Source organism: Arvicanthis niloticus, chromosome 8 (genome assembly GCF_011762505.2).
Source record: "Arvicanthis niloticus isolate mArvNil1 chromosome 8, mArvNil1.pat.X, whole genome shotgun sequence".
Lineage (NCBI taxonomy): Eukaryota > Metazoa > Chordata > Mammalia > Rodentia > Muridae > Arvicanthis > Arvicanthis niloticus.
The window spans coordinates 7,210,832-7,236,867 of record NC_047665.1 but is presented as its reverse complement, the minus strand read 5'-3'; the positions used below and the strand labels follow the sequence as shown (position 1 = coordinate 7,236,867).

Here is a 26,036-nt window from a genome sequence, read left to right as displayed (position 1 = left end):
AAAGGCTTAGAATGGAGGCTTAGCTTATAGCAACTGTATTTGTTTAAAGAAAGGGAGCTTGTGCTTGCTACAGTCTGGGGTACAGGTAGGAAAGCGGGGTGAGTGAGAGACTTGTACTATAGACACTTTTTTACTCAAACTCAGAATGTGAATGTTTAAAAGAACCTAGTGTTTAAGTGTTTGGTGATGTTAAACCAAGAGGCTGTCTGAGAGAGGCCGGGACGTGCTCTGAACCAGGAAAGGCCATAGACCAAACCCATACCAGGCTTTGGTGTCTTCTCTTTTCAATTTTAGTGTCAATGGCCTGACTAAACAATTCCTTGGCCACAGGCTTGCTACTTGATCACATGTCCCTGGGAAGCATGGCATGCTGTCCTGACAACCCCAGGTCAACACATTCTCAAGATCTCCAGTTGCCTACTTTGTGGTCTAGTGTAGGGCCATTTTTCCAGGTGTTCCCAGGTTGGGCAGCCATGATGCTCTCTGGTGGTTTATCTCTTGTAACTTTCTTGGGCTACCTATCAGTACAGGCCATGGGTTAAGTAATCTTTTTACATATCTGCTCATGATTTTGCTATTTGATGGCACAAACACTTTGATCTTGATTACATTTTAACTTAATACTTGTAAATATAATAACAATTATACAAATATTAAGTATTTGTCAGGAAAGCAAAATCTGGGTAAATACCGTTAAACTAATTTAGTTAATTGATCAACTCTCCTTACCTTACAAATTTCAGTTCTTTTAAAACTTTTATTTCACTAGCATTATCTCCATTAAATCCAGATCTTTGCAGTATAAAGTTTATAGTATATTAGGTTTTGCTTATTTATTATATCCCTGATGATAGCTTTGGCAAGTTTTCATTTTTCTCCTGTCAACTGATTTGCAGTTTTCAGTGTTAAAAAAAAGAAATCAGTAGCACTTTTTTTTCTGCTGTGATAGCTATTTCCAGTAATAAATGGGAGATACTGGGAGCCATTTCCTAGGAAATTTTGCCAAACCTTGAAACCACAAAATATCAGCACAGATAGGAAATCACAACCATTTAACATGTTAATTTAAACAAATAGCACATGTTACTGTAGAGAGATCATCTTGTGTATTGTATGGATGCTTCACCTGTCAATTAAAAAGCCTATGGCCTGTGGCTTAGGCAGGAAATAGAGAGAGATGGGACATCGGGAGGAGAAGGGATTCTGGGAAAGAATGAGGCAGGGAGAGGAGCCCAAAAAGATGAGGAGACAGATGCATGGACACAGGTTACCTGGGTACAGGTAAACAGCCATGTGGCAAAATGTAGGTTAAAATAAGTAGGTTACCTTTAGTAATGATCTCGTCAGAGTAGGGCCTAGCTATATGGCCATGGTATTTGTAAATATAATTTGAACCTGAGTTTTTATTTCTGGGAGCATGGAACTGGAAGGCAGAATCATGACATAACTTCAACATGTTACTCACTGTGTTGATGTGTGTGTGTGTGTGTGTGTGTGTGTGTGTGTGTTGTTTTGTTTTGTTTTTTTAACTTGACATAAACTACAGTCATCTGGGAAGCGAGACCCTCAGTTGAGAAAATCTCTCCATTGGACTGGACTGTGGGCAGTCTGTGGAGATTTCATTGACTAATGATTGATGTGGAAGGTTCCACTGTGGGCAGCGCCACCTCTGGGAAGGAGGTCCTGGCTGATAGAAACAAAGCAGGCTGAGTAAGCCAGGAGGACCAAGCCAGTAAGCAGCGTCTCCATTGCCTCTGCTTCAGTTTCTCCCTCCAGGTTCCTGTTCCGAGTCCCTGCGATGACTTCCCTCAGGAGCCTGAGACCCAGAAAGTGTGAGTCAAATAAGCCCTTCCTCCCTAGGGTACCTTTGGTCAAGATCTTTATCCTGGTAATAGAAGCTTAACTAAGGCACTTCGCAAATTTTAGGTAATACTTACTATAGAAAGTCCACATGTTTGGATTAATACAGGCACACTTTAGGCTATGAAATTTAAGTGTCCTTTAAGCTACAAAATTTTACCCTTCTTAAAATAGGCTTGTTCTAAGGCTTGTAGGGTTCTGTCATAAGGTAGCATGGTTTTGTCAAGAGACAAACCATCTGACTTGTGTCTTTTTTTTGGAGGGGGGGGCGGTGTTTCGAGACAGGGTTTCTCTGTGTAGCCCTGGCTGTCCTGGAACTTACTTTGTAGACCAGGATGGCCTTGAACTCAGAAATCCGCCTGCCTCTGCCTCCCAAGTGCTGGGATTAACGGCGTGCACCGCCACCACCCGGGCTTGTAGGGTTCTAAATGATCGACATGTTTCCCAGGCAAAAACACTGTATAGCCATAGGCAGTACACCTGCGCGCAAGAGTGCCTAGCGGGTGTTCCTCCCTAAACATCCCTTTCACACTGGGGTTTACGTCACCTCTGCACAGCAACTCCACGTTTGTGTTGGGCATCCATTGCATCAGCCAGGAGTCTGCACAGACCCAGAGGGGAGCCTAGAGTTGCACGCAGTGATGTTGTCTTAGTCAGAGAGAGGGAAGACAGAGACACTGGCTTACCTAAGACCCACTTCATGATGAGCATTTCCGTCCAGGAGAACTGCGTGGTCTTCACTCTGAAGATCTGCTTGGGGTAGTCCGTGAAGGTCTCATTGGGCAGAGTCTTAACGCCCTCAAAGCGGTCGGAGGCATTTACAACCAGCAGTCCCAAGAAGATAGTAAAAGACACCGCATGGGCTACAAACTTCATGAAAGGGCTCCTCAGGGTTTGTCCTAGCTGGAGATAAAGTGTGTACAGGACATGTTAAAATGACAGCTCGGGTGGGTACAGGTTCTCTGCAACACGTTGCTTTGTGTCATAAAATCACAATTTAGCCAGAGAGTCTCCAATGTTGGACAGAAACTGGAAGGAACACAGAATAGACATTTTCTCTTGTACTTATATATGAGCAGCTGTTTAACCAAATCTATGTTCTACTGACTTCAAAGTTTTCTTTTTCTTTTTCTATTTACAAGTCTCAGGGGAAGGGGCTAAAGGAATAGGACACACAGACACATAATCAGGGTACATCTGTTGACCTTGGTACCCTCAGCCTCATGGATATGGTCTTACACTCTTCCAATCTGAAGAAACGGTATCTAACCAGGACCTATATCTTAAAAATGCACACCAGCCTTTACCCATTTGCTTGGGTTTGTGGCTGTTTTCATTTTTCTCATATTTACTTAGAGCTGTGTGAGTCCTGATATTACATTAGCTGCACTTCCATAAAGTTTGACATACCTTGATATTTATATCTTTGCCGTTTTCTTTTTGATTAATTTTCAACTCAGGGATTATTTGCTTTGAAGTCATGTGGGAACTTTTTTTTTCTTTCTTGAAAACTGTCTAAGGTAAAGCAGTAGAGTCGCCATTTGAAGGCTAGTTGGAGCTACATAGGGAAGACCTGTCTCCAAAACGTTTATAATTTTCAGCAGCATGCTCACGGAACACACAGGCTTCATGATGCTGTCTTAAAATTCGTTGGTTTCTCCTTTATGGCCTGTTAGTCAGTGTGGTTGTTCCCAGTGAGTCTAGAATGACCCAGAATTTGCCTGCCTGCCCGGGAGCAAGAATTAGTGCCATCTTCTCTGTCTAATGACATGCCAGCTAAAGTTTATTATGCTCATGAAATCCCAGGGGAGGGGAGGTCTTTGCTAGGCCACCTTCATCACTCTGGGCAAGTCTGATCCTTCCCCCAGGCATACTGAAAAGGAGGGGAATCTCTTCAGCAGCCCAGCTCCTTCCCCAGGGTGGATTCAGTTATGACCAGTGATTAATTAACTGATATTCACGTGTTATCTCACTTAGGAGTCCCAGAGGAAAATGTCACCTGGGAGACTCATCCTGACTGAATATCATCCACAGGGACTTCTATAAGGCACGACCCCCTGGATTACAGCTGTGTTCAGACAATGTTTGCACATCAGATACTTTGATGATACTCTTCTAATGTGTGTCAGTCAGTAACCACCCCTGCTCTCGTTGTCAGGATAACATGATTTATAATTATTTGAATGTCATGGGATGCATTTATTGGAATTTTAATATACAGCTGGTTTTTATCTTTTTAAAACATTCATGACCGAGCCAGGCACTAAGAGTTCATGACTATGTTCAGAGTCATTGGTGTGCACATGTATATTACTGTAAGATCCACTAGGAAGAACTCCAGAGGGGTAAAGAGATGTTTGTCTGACAACCCTATGCCCACAAACACCTACCGAATAACATTTCTATATACTTTAATGCCATAAGTTGTTATATATAAATATCTACCTTTTATTGACTGTGGTATTTTTGACAGTAGGGACATATGCTAATTTGATGAGGCCGAATGGAAGGACAGAGTATCCCACATGAATTCAGTCGGATCAATCTGTGTCTGAATTATGCCATGTTGTGCTTTGGTTTGCTAGGCATCAGATATCTAGTTTGAAGTTTTCAACATTTTAGCAATGGGTATCATCATCTTAGAGACTTATTTTCCAACCATCTGACCTTGGACATCCTTAAGTATTCATGGAATTGTTCCTAAGTAGCTGACATATAGTATCTTGTCCCTGTCTGCGTTTCCGTACGCAGCAAGGGTAGATGGTGAGTTCTGGGAGGGGAGCAGACACGGCTACCAGATCTGTGTCTTGCAGAAGGTCCATCAAAGAAAGATGGAGACACTTTGAGAAAGACACAGCTCTTAAAAGCTCACCGGCCATCTCCTTGTGGGCTGTACGTGGGGTCTCCCACTGACATGTGTGGAGTGAAGCAGTTTCCATCTCCCCTCCCCCCCCCCCAGGCTGGGCACTGCCTCTCACTAAGCTGGCCGTGGGGGGCGGTTCCTCTTTGAGCATGTCATCTTCTAGCAGGAGATGAGCTCCTAAAAGCTATTACGCTACTGTAGAACGGAACAAGAAGTAATTCCCACAATGTGTGGCACTGATTTGGAAGCAACCCTAGTCTCCATTTTCACTTGATGTAGGCAATGGGCGGGAAGGTGAGATGAGGGGTTGATGGATCTTCTGAACTTGAAAGCATTCCTATGGTAAGTCATTGGCAGATGAGAGCCAGTCATTTCAGTGGCTCTTTCTCTTCCTCCTCTTCTTCTCCTTCCTTCTCCTCCTCTTCCATTCCCCTTCTCTTCTTCCTCCTTCTCCCCCCTCATCCATTCCTCTTCTCCTCTTCTTCCTCCTTCTCATTCCTTCCCCTTTCTCCTCCTTCCCCCTCTTCCTCCTTTCCTCCTGCCTCTTTTTCTTTTTCTTGCTTCTTCCTTTTTCATCTCTCTCTTTCTTTGAAACAGGCTGGCCTTAACCTCATGGCAATCTTCTGCCTCAAGTAGTGGGATTATAAAGATTTGCCACTGCTGTATGAGTGTGTGTGAGTGTGTGTGATTATGTATGTGAGAGTGTGTATGTATGTGTGAGTGTGTGTGAGTGAGTGTGAGTGAATGTGTTTATGTATGTGAGAGTGTGTATGTATGTGTGAGTGTGTGTTTGTGTGTGTGTGTGTGTGAGTGTGTGTATGAATGTGTATTTAAGTGAGTGTGTGTATTTATGTGAGTGTATGTTAATGTGTGTGAGAGTGTGTATGTCTGTGTGTGAGTGTGTATGAATGTGTGAGTGTGAGTGTGTGTGTGTGTGTGTGTGTGTGTGAGAGAGAGAGAGAGAGAGAGAGAGAGAGAGAGAGAGAGAGAGAGAGAGAGATTTTCTGTTTTACCCACAAAAAATAATTTCTGCAGCGAATTACCTCAGGGAAGAACTGCTTTCCACAAGTCTGACTGATGAGCCAAAAAGAAGACAAAAGACCCACCAGTAAGGCCTCTCAGCTCTGGGATTGTTAAAGCTAAGTCAAGGTACAGCTTTAGGTTTATAGTTGCTGCTGGGATGTTGGGAGGTGCAGGCCACTCTGCGTACAGTGCACGGGCTGTGAGTCTAGAAATGCGCTGAAGCCGCTCCATCACTACCGAGGCCTGTGAGTGAGAGCGCAGCGGTTGCCGTGAGCCTGCTCTGGTACTTGGGAGGATGAGGCAGGAACATCAGGAATTTGAGAGCAGTCTGGGCTCCATAGGGAGTTCCAGGCTAGCCCAGGGAGTAGATGCTTTCTTAGGCAAAATCAAGGGCTGGAGAGATGGCTCAGAGGCTCAGAGCTCTTGCTGCTGCTCTTGCAGAGGACCTGAGCTTGGTTCTCAGCACCCACATCGGGTACCTTACAAATAACCTGTAACCAGCTCCAGGGGAGACAGCGCCCTCTGCAGGCTCCTGTGGCTACCTTTACCCAAGTGGCATACACTCTCATAGACATACACATGAACACATTTTAAACAAATTTAAGAGCAACAAAATCCAAATAGAAGAAGCCTAATCTAGGGCTCAGGTAGCTTCCTTTTTATGATAGTAGATTATTTTTGGAGTCTGAAATCAGGGCCTTCTCATATTACAGTGTGAGGCCATCCTTTGTTCAGGGGCTAAAGAAGTACTAGGTGATGGTAGTTTTTACAAGGTAGGGTTTCCAATAAGTGGAAGGGAACAGGCAGAGTCTGGCCTGTGCTAGGATTGATTTCTCTTTGCTAGAAAAGTTGGCATGTGGCTCTGCTGGAGCTGTGCGTCGGCACACAGGTGCTGCTGCTATAATCATGGGCACATCTCCTGACCGGTAGACACTCAGTCTCAGTCACAATGCCACAGATTTTGGTGGTTGATTGACTAGTATCTCTGTTTCTTCTATAAAATGGGAGTGGAAAGATAAGACACCCGCCTGTGGTTGATGTGAGTGACGACTGATGTAACATCTAGCAAACAGCACCTGCTCCCTAGGGAGCTCTTGATCTACAGGAAGGATGGTCGAGGAATTCCTCTAGTGGGAAACCTGAGAGACTTGACGGATTCTTTGAAAATTTTTCTTTAGATTTATTTATTTTGTGAGTTCCTGTCTCCATTTATGTCTGTGACCCATGTGTGCCTGGTACTCTCAGAGGTCAGAAGAGAGTGTTGGATCCCCTGGATCTGGAGCTGCCATGTGGATCCTGGGAACCGAACCCTAATTCTCTATAATAGCAACAAGCTCTCTTACCACTGCGTCATCTCTCCAGCCCCTTGGCTGACTCTTGGCAGGTATGCATGCAAGGGTTCGTGAAGGACCCACCCGGGATCACTGTACATGCCATGAGCCTGTTTGGAGTGCCGGCTGTGTGGAACTAGAGGAGACAGAGAGAAAACAGCCGTCAAGTGTGGGGCCTGCTCTTAAGGACTGCTCATTCCCTGGTGGGGAGAGACACAGATTAAAAATGATGGTGAAAACCTAAATGAGGACTAACAGTGCAGGGCTCAGACTGTGCCCAGCAGCAGAGTGACCAGCCTCTGGCAGGACCCAGTCCTGTCCCAGCAGGTGCCCGCTGCTGGATTGCCCCTGGGGACTTGGTGGCAGAAGCGACAGCGGTCTAAGAGGAGACCTGGTGAGCACACACACACACACATGCTCCTTCTATCGCCATGGCTAGGACGGTGCGTTGTGATTTCCTGTGGCTTAGGCTTGCTTTCTGGTAGAAACAAATGCAGGGGATGAGCCCTTTGGACCCTCGGTTCTCTTCTAGTTGGTACCTGGACTGTGTGGACTGGGGAATCCTTCAAAGCTGCTGAAACCCCCTTCTCACTAGATGCTCGTTTGAGATGGGGAGGGGAGTACCTACAAATACTTGGATATTCTTTCCAAGAGGAGCTATGTGGCAGGAAAGATTGGTGGACTGCACACTGCAAAGGCATCAGGTTGGATTCTAGAATTGTTTGGTTTTCCCTGTCTGATTCCTAGGACTGATTTTGGGGATAGCTGAAGAGTGAAGGCTAGTGATGAGGAAGCAGCTTCTCCTGTCACGCTTTTAACTGGACTGTGAAGCTCCTTGACAGAGCCACAATGCTGACTTCTACTTGGTCCTACCTGCTGAAGAGCCGCTGCCTGAGATTTTAGCAGGCACATAACCTAGCAGAGCTCACAAAAGCCTGCTCATCAACTGGCTAATGAGTTACAAAGGCCCTCGGGCACAGGAGCCTTTGCCGAGAGGATAAAGATGCTAAGAAATGACTTAACCCAATGCTCCCATTTTTCAGAACTCACTGGCTTCACACTGGCCTTCCTGGCCATGTCAATGTTTGTGACAGCAGTGAGGAATGAGGAACAAAATCTCTGTTATTTTTCCTTGATTCTGGAAAGCCAGTCCCAGGCTCATGTCTGCAACTCACCCTCACCTGCACACACCTGCAGCTTGCTGATGCTCTTCAAGTGACAAATTGGCGAGCTGTACTTCTCTTGATGTGCCTGGCTGTGCAATCTCTAGTTAACTTTCTTTCTCAGAAACCCCCCAAACTTAAAATAGCAGAAAGACAGGCTTAGGAGTTCAAGAGGAAGTTAATGAGCTCATCTCAGAAGGCCAGCCAGCCAATCTCAGTGTTGGTAGTTGTCTCTCAGTTAGGATAGCTGATAGGAAGAAGATGCACTATTGGGCTGGGAACAAAGCCTCCTGACAGTCACTAGACATTGGTGGACATGAGACAGTTGATGAGGCCATTTTACAAGTCTACTTATAAACAAATATGGCAGTCTAATATCTTATCTGGGCATGTGATAATGGAATCCCTGGAATGGCATTGTGTTCTTTATGAGACTACAGAAATAGCTATCAAGGCTGTGACCTCACTGGAAGATCGGCCTATTAGATTCCTCTGCACTGCCCTCCTCCTGGGAGGCCATGGTATTCTGCATATCAGGATCCCTCAGAGAGGCTGGCTTTGTCACACGCAAGATTTGACCTCTCTGTAATTCCCAGCAATGTCTCTGCCAAACTTGAAAAGGGTTTTTTCCCAACTAAGTGGTAAAAGGAAAGACTAAAAATATATCAACTCTTTTATCTGTCCCTTAGCTGCCTCAAAGCAAGCTTGACAAGCGCTTTAATGAGGGACTCTTTCCTTGTAAAGAGAGTCATCCCACGTGACAGACTCAGGCCTGTCAGTCACTACTCACCGTGCTCCCCAGTTGCTCAGAGAGTTGGGAGTCTAATAAATGTGCCCAAGAGACAAGTGGCTTAAGGTTAGCTTTGTTTATCTCAGTGCTCTATTACTTTGGTCTCACTGGACAGTTTTGGAGCACCAAATGTCAATCAAGTTTTTGAAAAGAGGAAAGGAAGCCCTAGTCAAAGGCTAAATCATCCTGTAATAATTTCTTTTATAACATTCCAGAAGGTTAATGTAAGTTTGACCTCTATATCTCTATGTTAGCTTTTTGGATTCGCTGGGTCTGGAAAGCCCCAAATGCCTTTCCCATAAACATATCTATTTTGGAGGCAGGGTTGAGCACATATATATTATTTTTCAAGTCTTCTCAGCCCTAGCACAACTTTAAGAAGTAGAATCTTTCCCAAGGTACCTGGGCAGACAGTGCACCTGGCAGACAGAGGTGTACTGGGCACACAGAGGTGCTCTGTGTGCTGGTGTAGGCTGGACCTGGGCTCTGGAGGTTGTCACTGTCAGTTTTGTGGAGGTGGGAAGTGGAGAGAGGGGAATGTGGGGGATGTGGGTTGTGACTGGCTGGTAGTCATTCCTTCATCATGTTGATACTCTAATTGACTAAACTCCCTAGAGTGTGCTTTGAGGCCCAGAGTTAAGGCAGATGTTCCTCTTGAGCGTGCATGGGTGCATTATGGGGGTGGTTCAATTCCACTGCAGACTATTTGGTTGCAGCCTGGAGATACAGCCTTATTATAAGTATCTGAAACCAACAGCCAGCAACAATCTATCTGGAGTCTAGTTACTTTCTTTGTGAGATTTTAAGCTCATAAAAAAAAAAGGGGGGGGGGACAGAAAACCAAACCATCTGACCATGCTTACATATATATTATCTGGAAGATTTCGATGTAGAAGTCCATGACATGAGGCTGCCATAGAAGCAGAACTCTCAAAGACATTAAGGCCAGATACAGCAAACACACAGCTCTGTCTTGGGGAGTCACTGTTTGTGGGAGAGCGTCCCCCCTCTCTGGGACTGCTGACCTATGCTGAGGTGCTGAGTTCCTTGCCTGGCTGCTTTGGCGGCCTGAATTCTTGGACTCATCGCTCTGGCCTGAGTGCCTCACCTGTGGACTTGACAGGAGTGTCAGCTCAGTGGCCACACTGTAGCAGCTGCACTAGCTCACCAAGCTGTCCGAGGATCCAGGCTCCCTGGAGGCATGTTCGTCTCCAGTGAGTGTTGCATCTCCTAAGCTTAATTCCATGTCTCTAGATTCACTTCGTTTAGGAGTCTTTAAGACAATCTTAAACCCATGGAGCATGTTTCAAGGCTTCTTCATGGTTTGGTCTTTTGGGCACCAACTCTTTCTGTTGCTGGAGTGCAGGTGCTTTCTGTTCCTAATGGCTGGGCCATGAGGAAGGTGGGACCCACAGCATCACAGGTGTCAGAGTGCCTATAGGGCCCATTCCTCTTGTCACTCCTGCCTTTCTGCTATCTTCCTTAAGGAACACTCAGTCCCATCCTTCTGGATGTTTCTTCTCTCCCTCTTGTCTACGTGTAGTCTATTTAATGTGGACAAGAACCTTCTGACGGAGGAGGCTAGGGGAGTAAGGATGCTGTGAGGAGCCTCCCCTCTGGTTCTTTCTATCTTCTGAACTGCTTCTTGAAGCACATAATGTTACAATGTAACCAGGAGTAAAATGAGCTATCCCAAGAAGATGTAACAAAAAGAAAGCTCTTGGGGAGCAATGGCTGCTTCTACACCATGATGCTAATTAGTGTCCTGAGAGCTTGGAGGACGTACTCAGCACCCTGTAGACGGAAGGTACCTTTATCCTCTATTCTGTTATTTATCCATTCAGAGGCACCTCACATATTTAAAATATCCTATCGCATCACTCCCTGCCTCTTTAAAAAGGAATAATTAAAAACAGATCCCTTTTGTGGTTCTTCTGTTCTTGTTTAGTATATCAGAACTTTACTCCCCTCCCTCCCCACCTCCATCCCTCTTCTCTCCCTCCCTTCCTCCCTTCTTTTCTTTTCATCTTTCTTTGTGGTTCTGGGGCTTAAACCCAGAGCCTTGCAAATGTGCCAAGCAAGTGCTTTGCCCAGCTCCAGCTCTATGTAATACTTGAACAACACAGAAAAAGTTCTTCTGCTGACCTGAAGGAAATGCTAAGAAAGGAGAAGAAATAACTGCAAATGACATGCGCCTTAAGCGGTCTGTACCTTGCTGCACGGAGCAATCCAATAGGCTATGGCGAGAAAAGGGAGGCCTATGGAGACTCCAAAGACAGCCAGGAATTTCACAGCGATAGACTGTTGCCGTAAGCCTGAGAGATTTTCATACCACATGGTAAGCAATTGCTGCTGACAGTTAGGGTGAGCAACGAACTGTAAAAACAAAAGCAAAAACAAAACAAAATGCAAACAGGAAAACGGCGTCATAGCACTTGAACAGTACACAACCCGAGGAGAGGAGCATGGGAGCCTGGGAAGCTGTGGCAAGCCTGGAGTCGGGGTAAGCAGGACTTCTGACCCAGAGATGCCGAGTGGCTGAAGTGCTACTTCAACCAGAGTCTGGAGAAGCCTCAGACTTTGGAATGCTCAGCTTTGGGGTAAATGCTTGTCTCCAATCCAGGTTGGTCGTCTGGTCAGAGAGACCTATCTCTGCACAGGGGTCTTTAGGAAGCAGCATAGAGGGGCACATAAGTCACTAATAGCGTTTGGGAGTAAGAATTTCAGGCTTGAATTGTTTTTTATCATTTGTGAGCTAGGTGCCCGTAGACCAGCTATCTAACCTCAATAGTCTCCCAGGCGAAACAGTTTATCAGACTGCCTTGGGGGATTAAGTTAAGGATTATGTTTCCTATGCAGCTGAGGAAAATGCTTATGGCATCTCCAGAAACGTTGGAGGAACTGGACAGTACTTCCTCACTGGATCCTGCCCTGGGCCTCTGCCTGCTGAGTGATTCTGTGCTAGAACACTGGAGCAGTAGCCTCCATGCAGGGCCCTCCTTTGAGGACATCAGTCACCTCTCTCAGCACGACCTCCTCCTCTTGGAACTGTCGGTTCTAATAGCCAAGTCACAAATGAACTTCTAGTGGCCATTTTATCCCTAGGTTGGTACAGCTGTTGGACTAGGGCCCCTGCAGTTTTTGTCTCAGGTATCTGGGGGCTCTGCTGAGAGGAAATGTACCTAGCAGGAAGTCCCTTGTAACTGGGGCTACATGGCCATCTATCTCTCTTCTACTGTGTAAAGTCATTCTGCAAACAAGCCAGTTAAAAGGGAAAAAATGAAGGTGAGGAGATGAAGGGACAGTGATGGTGATTGTTCTGTCGGGGCTTTCCTGCACTCTGCCCACATGTACAAAGACGCTTCGAAGACATTTTCTTTTTATCCTGCATGACCTAGCCCATTGGCTTGAGCTTCTGTAGCCAAATCATCTGTTTTTCTGTGGACAGTTGTTGCTACCCTGCCATCTGTTTAGCTGACCCTGCATCCTGGCCAGAAGAAACTTATAATAAGCAATATTTAAGTTGATTTAAAAAAATCATGGGACTAAAATTTAAACCTGAGAACATTTGATGTACTCATTTATTTTTCTCAGTGGCAGAAGGAAGGAATGTGTTGCTTTTGGCAGGCCTGTCCTTTGTCCCTGCTGAGGATTCCCACAAGCTAGAGAAGACCGGGCGTCATTTACAAGCTCTCCCACTGCTCGTCCCAAGCAGTATGCGCCCATATCCCTCCCATTTGCTTCACTGGGTACTGAGGGAACACATACAGTAACTCAGAAATATAAGACATTCCATCATGAAAACAATATAAATAGAAATCCTGAAAATTCTCAGTGCAGATGACTGCATGCTTTCTATCTTCAGAAACATAACATCAACAGATTATCTGTGAGGACACTGACAATGCTCTTTTGACCCCTGTGATACTGCTACCTGAATATTAGCTGCAGCAAGGTGTCCTTATAGTATTTATTAGATTCATAGTGACCATTGTGGTCTTCTCTTCCAAAAGGCTCTCCTTAATTGAGGGAGGAGCCCAAGAGCCAGCAAGTTTTGTGATAACCCGGGCCCTTTCCTCACAGCTAAGGGCAACAAGTAATAAGATACAGACATTGCTGGGATTCCCAGAGTCTAGTCCTAACCTGGATCTAGAGTGGAGTGCTGGGTGAACACAGTCATCCCCAAGACTCCGCCTTGTAAGAGTGCTGAGATGGCCTTGCTCTGGAGACCCAGTCTAAACAGAAGGAGGGACTTAAGCCCCTGAAAGCATAGAGGAGGCCAAAGGACCCCTGAAAGCATAGAGGAGGCCACAGGACCCCTGCAGTGATGCTCCCTGGGGCTGCCCTGGGAGGCTCTCACTATGGTCATGGCATTAGTCTGTGGGAAGAGCCTACCCCTTGGTTCCTCTGACTGCAGCAAGGGTTCTGAGCGACAAGTGGAGTCCATACATCCCCATGTTCTCTTGCTTACCCAGGAGGAAGACAGTGGCCTTTACTCAAAGAAGGGGGCTCTTCTGGGGCCCTGTCTGCCCTTGAATAAACCTTCATTGGTTTTCACAGGCATATTTATTTCCCTGCAGTGAAGCAACCTAGCTTCAGATCTGCTATTTATCTGAAGATGGGCTTTATACTCTGCTCGCAGTAATTTGACAGCAGCTAAATAGCTGAAGCCAAATTGATATTTGCTGTCTGTGGGCACTTTTCTATAGTCCTGGCAGGCCTTGGAAGACAACTCAGTGACATGGAGTTCAGTGTGTATCAAAGAAAATTTTCCTGTTATTCTAAAGCATAGGAAAATATCATCCCTGATCCAAGGAGGGTTAAGAGTAAGAAATGAAGTCCACCTTCAGGACACAGAGAGAATTTATGCAAGGGCACACAACCAACCTTGGGCTGGGGGAGGAGTTTCAAAGGTCAGAGAAGGGCCAGGAAGAAAACTCACAACTAGAATAAGAATGACTCAGAAAACTGGTGTTGTCTCACACTGGCTTCCTTTGTCATCTAGTTTACAGAGGATGGAATTATCAAAAGATACAAGTCCTAAGCTTTGCCTGAGCCACTCCTGCCCCCAAGCCATTCTGGTCCAGAGCACGGTTTGCTTTTAGGAAGGCCCTTTCGGGGAAGAGCTGATGGGATGGAATGCCTTGACTTCCTCAGGGATGTGATTTCCATTCTATAGACCCATGAGTCTGTAAGGAGCTGGAGTTGAGTCTATTAAGGTGGGTTTACAGGAGGCCACGCTGCTTTGTGAAAGAAAGGAAATCCAGCTACACGGCCTCTTCAGTGAGTGGGCGGTGGAGGCAGCTGAGTAGGTAGACTGCAGGGGATGAAGGATGTGCCGCTGAGGTCAAGTTCTCTACACTGGGCAGGAGACTGGGATTCACCAGCTTGGGAAAAAGGACCCTGAGGTCACAAAAGACCAGCTTCGCATGGTTCTAGCTCTCAGATCCTTCTCAAGCCAATTCCTGTCAGTCCACCTGCACCGAATCCATGATTAATGTAAACTTTATATCCAAAGCTAGTTTCTGCTAAAAACCTCATTTAAACGTAATCCCACAGGTGCTTCTGTGGTGCTGAGACTGTGTGGCTAGCCCATGAGGACCCCTGGTGTATTGGCTAAAGCTTGAACCCTGCTTTGGTTTTAGTCTGTGGGCTACTTTTCTTTCATACCTCAAAGGAAACTCCTTCCCCTCAATATTTGCACTGTTTATATTTACCCACAAAGAAATGTCCAATGTTTAAGAATAATCACTGTAGAGCTGCCAGAATCCTGTAACTATTAAATGTGTGTGTGTGTGTGTGTGTGTGTGTGTGTGTGTGTGTGTTGTTTCCTGAGATATTAACTCCCATGGGCCTGATAAGAGGCAGGGTTAACAAGCCACAAGGCTTTCCTGGTGGTGGGCAGGTAACAGAGGACCTGTGGCCAGGCTGACGGGGCTCTAGGCATTGCCAGATGCCAGAGGGTTGGTCTTGGTTCTTTCCACACTTAGCTGTGTTCTCTAAAGTTCTCTAAAGCATTCTTTCAAGCTAGTCATGAGTGGGTACTTAGGAAGTTCTGGAAACAGGACCTAATGTTACATGAAAATGCAAGAAATCAAAACAAGCTGGTGGCTCTTTCCCCTCCTCCACCTCATTTTCTTTGTTCCTTCTTGGTCCTCTTGTTCTTCTTTCTGAGATCTTTCTTTGTCCCAGCAGACATTTTCTTGAGATGTTTCTAGTCCATGTAACCTAAGTGGGTATGTTAGGCACCCCCCTCTATCATTCCAGGATTCTCCACTGAAAGTAGAGCTTATCCTGGAACACCAGGGAGCTGTTCCCTGGTGGAGCAGGCAGGAACTGCATGGATCTGTTCATCTGACACATACCCATTTACTGCTAAAGGTCCTGAAGCCCTGCGGCGGTAAGCAGTCTCCTTCTTCCCCCTTCTCCACACCCTACTCCTTCCCAACTAAAAGTCCCACATGTGGCAGGGAAGGGAAGTGGTTGTTGTGGGGCCATGTAACTTCCACATCCCTTATGGATGGATATTTCTCTCCGATCCTAGGGTTCATCCACACAGTAAGGCGATGTGGCTCTGCATGTTGTAGCGAGCTGAAACGTGACCCAGCTAGAGAAGAATGTTATGAACTCAGTGAGTATGGGGAGGGTGCTTTTATACAGCTATCCACCAAAGTCCCCACTTTAATAATGTCTCCTGTGACTTGGAGAGATTTTCCTCTTCCTCATCAGCATTGTTCGATCACAAAAATTTGTTCTGGAAACAGAGAAGACAGACATGGTAGCAGCCAGCAAGCTCTGTTCTCAGTGTGGCCAGCCAATGTGACTTAGAATCGTTCTGCAGTGCTGCCTCCTATTGGACTGTGTACAGTACTGGGCTCAGTGGTAGCAATGCTCTTCCCTTCCAGTATGGAAAGAAGTTTGTTGGTCACACTCTTAAGTCATGGAGATGAAAGAGACAGATGGAAAGGTTCATGGTTCACTGCTTCTGCTTGTTGGCTCGTTTGCTTGTTAATTCAGTCAACAAACCTTTCTCCAGAGACTCCTCTCACTGGGTATTGTACTCAACATTGGGGACAAAGAAAGGGGTCCTGGTCTTGAAACAGGATCCACCAGACATCAGCTCTGTGGCTAGGAAGTGGAGTATGGTTCAATGGTTGGTGGCTGTGGGGTGGGGGTGGGGTATCTACCAGTTCCTGAGCAGGCTGCCAGTGATGCTATGATGGGTGAGTTATTTTAGACCGTGGATCACCATGGGTATTCCTAATGGTGCTTCTCTTCTCTCTCCTCTCTCCCCCTGCCCCCTGCCTCTTTCTCAAACCTAGTTAGTACCTTGTAGTTCACATGCTCTGGAATCGCATTAGAATCTAGTTGCTTTGCTTCCATCGGCATGCACCCTTGCAGAGTGCTGTCTGCACCAGTACTGTGGTTGACTGTGCAGATTCCAGGGAGGACCACCCTGATTCAAGGTCTATATCTTTCCTAGATGTGCAACCCGAGCAGCTCTCAGCTTTGTGATCTGAGGGAGATGAAACTGCCTCGAGTGCTCAGCAGGACCCATTGCTCAGCTGGTGAAGGTGGGCATGGCTTTAAGGCTGCTCCTGAGCCCATGGTGGCAGGCGGTATCTCTGTTGGCCTCCCCAGGGCTTTTTAGAAAGTTCTTTTACCTCTTCACTTTCAGTTTATGACAGGGAGGATGCTTGTTGAGTGAGTTTGGCATAGCATGGGGATCCCAAAAGTGAGTTCTTGCCCAGAGCCTGTAAGTATAGGCATCAGGCAACATGAAGTCTGAACAGCATAAACTGTTCCTAACTGTTTCTTGAGGTTCCACTGTATACAGCATGCTTGTTACATTCTTACACACAGTTTTCCCAGTAAGCCTCCAAACTGGAGGCATAGTTACATTGTTGCACAAAGTTTTCCCAGTAACCCTCCAAACTGGAGTTGTCATATATGCACTCATGCTCTAGTGTTTCTGTTTCCTCTCCATGTTTCACTTGGGGAAACTAAGGCTGGGCCATCCCAAGTGGTTCCCAGGCCTGAGAGAGTGTTCATGTTCCAGCCACCATCTAACTCCAAGCTGGAGCTATTTTCATTCCACTACACACTTTGAATTTTCTTCTTCTGGTTGACTTAGACATTAACCTGTCCTTATCTTAGTTCCTTATCATAAAACAGTAAAAATCTAAGAAGCACGCATTGACAGAGAACTCGCAGCGAATTAGGCCCTGTGATGTGCAGTTTACAGACGTGTTTTTCACTTATTCCTTACCATCCAATGCTGGAACACTGATGCTCATTTTAAAGCTGACAATATTGAGACACAAGAATGTTTAGGCAGCACTGACATTTACCCTCACTGCTGGCATATGTAGCTAATCATGGCCATGTTCTTATTCTGCCTCTCCCAATGAAGCTTCCTGCATCTTCCCTAAGCCAGGCCACTGTCCCATCTATCCCGACAAGCTTGGCCTCTTACTGAGCTGTGGATTTCAGTCATGTTACTTTTCCATCCAGAGAGTCTCCTTTGGCTATCTCCTCTAGATGTCACTTTTACTCAAGAACATGGGGGTCTGTCCTCATGGGAGGGGCGAGAGGCAATTTCTGCCCTCCCCCCTCTGAGGAGCAGAGGAAGGGGTGCTAATTATATCACTGGCATTGTTTGGGATGGAGGGAACGGATAGTAGAGAATCATGCTAGCTGACAAGGAAAGCAATGGATGATGGGAGGGAAAGAAGGAAAGGAAGAGGAAAGCAAGACCATGGGGCTGCTAGTGGCAATGTAACAAATGATGGCAGAGCCAAAGCCCTCTGTGTTCACTCTGCAGACCTGGTTCCTCTTTGATTCGAGGGCTGACGTAAGTCCTCCTGGCCACGTGCCACATCTGGAGTGGGCATAAATATTCACTTATGCCCAGGGCTACAGGGCTGCTTGCGTCCCAGATGTGCATAAGTATTCACAAGGCTGCAGGGCTGCTTGCTTCCCAGATGTGCATAAGTATTCACAAGGCTGCAGGGCTGCTTGCTTCCCAGATGTGCAGATAAGGAGGTAAATGTCTGAATCTCTGTCTCCACAGAATTTATTTTTTACTGTAGATGCACATCAGATTAGAAAACCACAGTAATGGCAACCTCCTCAATCCACAAAGCCCATTGATCTGAGTTGATGAGCTTGCCGGGAGGGCAATTCGTAGTGCCATTTGGAGAGATGGCCTAAGAAAATTGAAGCAGTTGGGGAGATGAACTCAGTTCAAGATTTCTGGTTATAACCTGAGGCTCTTAATTTCATATGCCTATAAGCTCCTCCCCCCGCCCCGCCCCGCCCCCTCTGCACCTCGCATTGTTTTCTATAGTACTAACTTTTAAACTTTTTCATCTCCTGATTATCTGTATATCTGTGAGACATTTTTGTTTGTCTGTTCATAGTTGGGCGGTTCCATTCCTATGCATGTCTGCATGAGCTTCACTAGGCTGCAGCCCCACCCCCCACCCTCACCCCTTCACTTCTACACTTCCCAAATCACCTAGCTCTGGCATGCTTCTTGGTTATTTCCAGAGCTGAGGGTCCTACCATGCAGCTTCCCCTGAATATTCTGGAATTCTACCAGGCAGCAGGGGAGCTGGGTATCTCTGATGGCCATTTACTACTACAAATATTTCTTCTCACTCATTCAGGTAGGAGGCTTGCTCTAGCCCTGTTTCCCAGCTATAGCAGAACTTAATGCCTGTCTTCTACTTCTTAATTTCCAGCTTTTAAAGACAACTAGAATTATTTGCACTCATGTCATAGGTTGGCTCATGTCTGTAAAGACTGTACTGATGGCTCATTATTGCTCCTCAGAAATGGTTTTCTGATGGAGACTATCATTCATGAAATGGAGTGCCCTTCTGTGTCCTCCTAGGATCTGCTCATGATTTTCTTGGTGACTAATCCTCCCGGATCAATTTCTAAATATAACAATCTTTTGTTACTCAGAGCTTGGTGAACACTGTCCGCATCTTGACTACAAGGCATACATGGAGGAGTGATGGAAACCAAGCCAGGCTTTTGTGTGGTTGTGCAAGAGGAAATTGAAATGTGAGTCTAACATAGGGTTTGATTATTAATCTCTTAGATTGGATAAGAACTGCTTAATTTCTCTATATGTAGTAGCAAGCTACCACAAATAGCATCAGTTCGATATTTTAACATTAATTCATGTATTTATATAATCATAACTACAATGGTGATAAAAATAGTATTCATTGACCATTTTTCTATGTCAGGCCTTATGCTTAATAGTCATTATATTGTTTAACCCTGTATTAATCTGTTTTCAGGTACTACAGTAAAAGGCTTGAAGCTGGATACTTACAAAGAAATGAATTTTATTTAGCATAAAGATTTAGAGGTTGTAAGTCTAAAATTGGGTGACTTATTTGTCTGTTCTGCCTCTAATAAGATATTTCTGGCTATATCACAGCATGGAGGATGGCATTAGGTGGGAGATGGAGAGACCTTGTGCTATGACAGAAGGTCATGCCATGACAGAAGGCCATGTTATATGACAGAAGGTCATGCTATGACAGAAGGTCATGCTATGACAGAAGGTCATGCTATGACAGAAGGTCATGCCATGACAGAAGGCCAGAGGGCAGAGGGGTAGCATTTCTTTAGCCATACTCACTCTTGCTAAATATTCCTGATCAAAACCAATTTAGTCCCTTCTGAGGGTAATGCTCTTATGACCTAATGCAGTTGGACTAGGCCATCTCCTCTCAACACTTTCACACCAAGGATCAAGGTTCTAGCATATGAAACCTAAAGAGAACTCTCAAACCATCTCCAAGGCATAAAAACCCTCTGACAGTTCCTTCAGATGGGAACTGTTACACCCTTGTTTTTAAGTATAGGGGCCCGAGACACAGAAGTCGTTACTAGCTTGCAGCCAGTTATACAAGTAATTGTTTATGACAAGGTCTGGTCTTCAACCCAGGCTAATTTGACTTTAAATTTAATATTTTAAACTTTCCCTTATATTTCTAAAAGGTAGATTTGAAATCTAACAGACAAGCGGGGGGTGGGGTGGTGATTTCTCCAGGTCTACATGGATGGGGCTTGTTGCTGAACACACAGTGTTTGTGTGGGCGGGGCCTTGCCACTGAACTTGATGTAGAATTCTAGTCTCTCTGTACCAGTTCATTCATTGGTCAGCCAACTTCAGCGCAGACAGAGATCTGGAATATGTAAGGGAAAGGCTCAAAGCAGTTTAACTCTCCGTCCTCTTAGAAGGAGCGAATCATCATGCTAAAGGCAAAGTCCTGCCTCTGTCTCCCATTTATAAAGAAGAGAATCAGGAACTGGCTTCATGGCAGCTCCAGCGCCTGATCTCTGCTCTGCCTGGCCTCATGAAGGCTGTGCAGATGTACAGCCTCAGATAACACAACTCAAACCGCATGGCCTTGGGGAGGCCTAATGAGGATCTCAGAGCTCCATCCAGTCCCACTTGACAGCTTACTAGGCAGAGCAGTGCTTTCAGACAATTCCCTGGATCTGAGTTGTGACTGGGTAATTGGCCAGGTTGTTGAGTAACTTGGCAGCTCCTGTGGCTGTACTGTCCTGTGTCTACAAAGATTCACAGGGGTAGGGACATACTTGGGCTCCGCCTACGTGCCAGTCTTGATCTCACCATGGATTGTGAGTGGAACAAGAAACTTCTTTTGTCTATGAAAGTGCCACAGTCAGGGCTAACTCATAGGTGCTCTTGCTGGCTTAGAGGACATTGATCTAGTTTTTAATTTACAGGGCAGTTCTTAATATCTGCTGATATATTTTACTTAATAATTATAAAACACTTCTGTCATGCATTAAAATTTTAACTAAACAAAGCTGTCATTTCCTAACAGAGAAATTATGTTTGGTGGTTCTTCAGCAGAGAACGAAATTTGAGCATCAATAAAACCAACAGGTTTTTTTTTTTCCTTGCAAGCATAATTCTTGACTCTAATTCAAACACTTTATCAACAGGAATATATGCCCAAAGTTATCGATAGCAATACAAGAAATCTGCATGGGATTTGTACCTGCATTTAGTGAAATGAAAGTCAGAGACAGACTGGAAATGCTTTCAGAAAATATAAACTGTAGCTGTGACCAGCATAGAAATTCCAGCCTATGCTGATGGGGCTCAGGTGGGGTGGGTGGACATACTGTTTCAAATAGATTCCCTTGTACATCAGATAAAATGTTGGGTTGGTTGCACTGGATGAACAAATCCATGAGAAATCATTTAGGGTTATCTCTTAGTATTTGTAGGTTTTTGCAGATTTCTCTGCTGATCAGCTTCCGCACGAGTCGGGAGTGACACATTTGATCAGCTTTAATTAAAAAAATCGTGTTTCATCTTATGTAATTACTTTAAAATTATACTTTAAAATTACCTTCATCTCCTATGAATTTATACAACGATGCTGACTTCTGCGTATCGTCTTTGCCTGTATTTAGTTCTCTCAACATTTATTTTTATATACGGTTTTACATTTGGCATGCCCTTGGGATTTAGTACCACCATTTTTTTTTTAAATTTAAATTTTGGGTTTCTTAAACTTGCCAAATGTGAGACTGTTGCCAGCGTTTTGATAGTTTGAGCTGTAAACATTGAAATAACAGAACTGATATTGGTTAAGAATTAGAAATGATCTGGGTATGACCCTGATGTCTTGGGTGCTAATGACTGTAAACCTGGTTCTGTTGTTAGAGTCATCCATGCACACACTGTCTGCATGGGAAATGCCTTTTGATACTTAGCACACACACACCTCTAGGCATAGAGGACAGACTGGATAGCATTGTCAAGGCCCTGCCTTTGGGGAGTTTATTAACATCTCAGTCTTGATGGTCCTAAGTCTTTTCAGACTGAGTGACAGTTTGATAGATGCCTATGTATATTCATTTATTTATTCATTTACTTATTCACTTTTTTATCTGGTGGTGCTGGGGATCAAACTTAGACCTTCACACATGCTACCTAGGTACTCCACCAGTGAGCTACCTCCCCAACTTCTCATTTCCAGGTGCTCCACCTAGCCCGAAGTAGACTGCATGCAGGCCATCGGTTCTTCCTTGCTTAGGTAGGCTGCTCCAACCCCCAGGCAAGCTGCTGATACCTCGGGCAGCTCCACATCCATGCTCTGGCAGCTCCCACATCAGCCTTTGGGCCTGGGCTGTTGCCAGACTCAGCCAGCCCTCTGCCCACCACTCTTCAGGAGCTGATTTTTTTTTGTAGTCCTAGGCGTAGCAACATCATGTGGTGCTGGCTGTTTTATTCTTTTGGACCCTACTCCTTGGCACGTGGACTCTACTGTAGAGCAAAGCCAGCCAGCCTCTCTCCTGTATTCCTGTCTCTAGATCACTGTCGGTCTCTCCTCCTGTCTTTTCTAAAAGGCAGTCTGTGAACAGAGTGGCTGAGAGTGGCGCCCCAGGCAGAGATAGGTTCTACTCACCGCCTCTTTCCCAGGGCTTGGGTTTCCATGACTCTGCTTCTCATCATCCTGGGCAGGAATTGCTGATCTCTCCTCTCCTCTCAGACCCTGTAAATTAGCCCCTCATGGAAGCTGGAGAGTCAGTTCTCTTGTTTGCCTGCAGGCAGCTCTTGTGGCTTGTTGGAAGGGAGGCTGAGGCGGGCCCGAGGGCTCCAACTTCATAACTACCGTTCATCTTCCTCAGTTGGTTCTTGGCCAGATTTGGTTATTTCTGGGAGTTTTCCTCTCAGATTTTCATGGTCTTTCATAGCACCATTCTGACTAATAAAGGTAGACACAGTGTAGGTGGAGTTCAAGTCCTTGTTCCTGAGCCTTTGGTCCCATGCAAACAACAGCATGTGCTGTCAATGAAGCCTTCCTCTTCCAGAAGCCTCTCTGCATATGAAGCGCATGATTATAAGGCATTTTAAAGGCGTGTTCCATAATTTCATATGTTACATTGTCCTTTCATACTCTCCCATGTTAAAGGGGATTATTGCTTACCAGTGTCTCTCAACTTTTCCAGTGCTCTGGCCCTGTAATGCAGTTCCTCATGCTGTGGTGAGTCCAAGAACAAAATTATTTCATTGCTGTTTCATAACTGTAATTTTGCTATTATGATGAATCATAATGTAAATATCTGATATGCAGAATATCTTATATGTGACCCCTGTAAAAGGGTCATTTGAGCCCCGAAGGGTCACGACCCATAGGTGGAGAATCACTGGCTTAGACCAAGAACCTGGAGCAAATCCATGAGTGTCACCTAGTCAATGTTAGTTTATTTTGCCTTGGTCATGTATACCATGGTTACTCTGCTACTCAAATCTCCCATGTTGAACAATTTTTATTGTTCTCTTCTCCTCTTTGAGAAATGCCAAAATTCCTCACACCCCAAGCACTAGGGATGTTTTCGTTCAGAGCATATTTTGGTATGTATATGACATCTGGCTTCGAGTTTTTAGATGCCAAATGAGGACATGACCATTCTGTATCCAAAGCAAAGATTTCAAGGGCACTTGGGTTTGCCCTTTGAAGAGTAAGTCCAACCATTTCACTCAGGGAGTAACCTTGACGTGGGTCAATTGTGGTCATGCTTGGAATAGTGGTGTTTTTTTACCAATCTACAGTGAATACAATTTCCCTTTATCTCACCATGGTCATGTTCTTCAGAAGAGGAAATTGGGTCTAACTGCATTCAGATTTGTCTAACCACCATGTCTTTCCATCCATGCATGGCTACAGCACCTTGACTCTTAGGGTCTCTGAGTCTAGACAAGGACACATCCTAGGGCACTGAGTCAGTGCTTTGCCAGTGATTGGTGTCATGGAGTCCCATAGAAGGGGTACCTCATCCAGGCTGGGATGTGGAGACATACAAGGAAAGGCTTGCAGAAGAGGTCATTTGTTCTCAGCTGTGATACCTGTGAACTCAGCCTACTAAAGGGTTGAGAAGGGTATGCCGATGAAAAAGAGCAGCCAAGCACTTGGGTTAGAATCAAGCAGGTCTTAGCTTGAGTCTTGCCTCTGGGTGTGACTGGCTGGGTGTGATCCTGATGAGTCTTGTCACTTCTGAGGTATGTCGATTTCACCTGACAAGTGGAAGCAACATTGAGTGCATCGGATGATTATACTTAGAGCACCTGGCATGACAAGGGCCATGGAGTGAGCGCTTAATAAGGTGCTGTTACAGCTGCTGTTATTATTACTGAAGTCTAAGAGCGTGACATGTGACGTTTCCCAGGAGATTGGCATCCCGGACGTACTTATGAGCCATGATAAGATGGAGACCGAACATGAGTTTGAAAGTTCATTGCCTTGGGTGCTAAGAGAAGCTGCAGTAGAGTTGTTTTTCCAGGGGTAGACCAGATATCCAGAAAGGAAGTTTTTCTGTGTGCAGACTTGCCCCCACTGCCACCTCTGCTATACCCCATGCACTAAAAAGTAGAGCAGCATCCTCTAAATGACAGCACCAGACAGTCTCGGACGGCTCCAGAAGCACCTGATTCATTGAGCCTGCCCAGTGGACAATGATAATTTATTGCAGTGTCCAGTGTCCTGTTTGCAGCCTCTTTAAATGTTAATGATCAATAACATAATTATGACGGGGAAGGTTCCTGGGCTAGTTGTGGCTTTAATTAAGTTTTCAAAGCCATCTGGAGCTATGCAAAATTATTTTAGGTTTCTTTCCAGACATGGCTTGGGAGGCCTCTAGTCATACAGTATCAATCCTATAGCAGATACTATCCCTATGCTCTTATATCCAGTAGGGGAGATGTGTTGGCTGGTGGAAGATTTTGTCATCTCCAGCCTTTCCACCACTCCAAGGCAGGCAGGAGGAGTATTTGTCTGGCAAGGAAGTATCTGTCTTAAGAACTGAGCCTCATTAGCTGGCCAAGGGGCTAGACCAATGAGTGCTTTCCATGATTAGAAATAACTTCCTATCTGTTCCCTCTCTCTGAGACTGTTAGTGACCTGGTACTTACCTACATTGCACTCTGCCACTTTCTCCATCTATGTCCTGCCATCTGGCCCTACTGACCTCTTCCCTAAATCTGACATGCCCACAGCCTTCCTCAATGCTTTGTCCAAAATGGGGTCTTACCTTTCCTCTATTCAGACCCTCCATGGTGTCTTTCTCTACTTTATTTATATCTATCTATCTATCCATCCATCTATCTATTACTGTTTATGTATGTGAGTTCACATGCATCACATTTTTCCTCATGGAAGCCAGACAAGGGCATCAGATTGCATGGAGTTATGGATGGTTGTGAGCATGGGTGCTGGGAATGGAATCTGGGTCTTCCGTTCTTACCATTGAGCTCTCTTCAGCCCCAATCCTTCACTTTGTCTTTTGTCACTTAGCTGCTACTAGAATTGGTTATGCCTTTATTATCTATGGCCATCCTAAAATACTACATCTTTAAGAGTAAGATTGTTAAATTCTATCTATAGACACATAGCAGATACCGTAGTTTCTCAGCAAATACCTTTTAAATGCTTAACACACACATGAATTTTTCATGGTGGTGCTCAGGAATGGGGCAGTTGGCCTCATGAAGGAGTTTTTGGTTCATTCTACTGTTCTCTGGGCATGCTCCACAAGCAGGGACTCCTACCTTTCCTTTCCTCCTGAGAGGGATGGAATTTCCCTGAAAATGCTAGTATTGATATCTCCTTTTCTGATTACTCTGGAGTGCTATCCTGACAGCTGTCCATTAAGAGGTGGACTAGCATTCAGTGACCTATTTTGACTAATAGGATGTGGCTGCATTTTGTGTGGTGGCGTGAAGCTCCCAAGGAGGGGTCCCAGAAATCCCTAGCATCTGCTTCAGTCTTGGGAAGGCTCCTTCTTGGAAGGTAGCTGCCATGGAAGGTCACTAGCTCAGTTCAGCCACCAGTGAATATGGCTGGGCAAATGACCCTAACACAAGAGCTTCCCAGCTGAGCCATGCTTGACTTCCTGTATAACCGTGATTAGATAGTATGGTTGGTGTCCTAAGCAGG

The 26,036-nt window shown here is 45.3% G+C and overlaps 1 protein-coding gene across 4 annotated transcripts in view; it reads right to left on the bottom strand.

Moving 5' to 3' along the window:
• The window catches only part of Trpc7 (transient receptor potential cation channel subfamily C member 7), a 118,720-nt gene that overhangs the window by 45,127 nt on the left and 47,557 nt on the right, over positions 1–26,036 (bottom strand). For 2 of the 4 annotated variants that reach the window (XM_076938925.1, XM_034511109.2), the window contains exons 4-5: positions 11,242–11,406; positions 2,547–2,763 (exon numbers count right to left, since the gene is read on the bottom strand). In XM_076938925.1, coding sequence (XP_076795040.1) covers positions 2,547–2,763; positions 11,242–11,406 — 382 coding nt within the window. The remainder of the gene's footprint in view (positions 1–2,546; positions 2,764–11,241; positions 11,407–26,036) is intronic. The other 2 variants (XM_076938926.1, XM_076938927.1) reach the window with 1 other exon arrangement.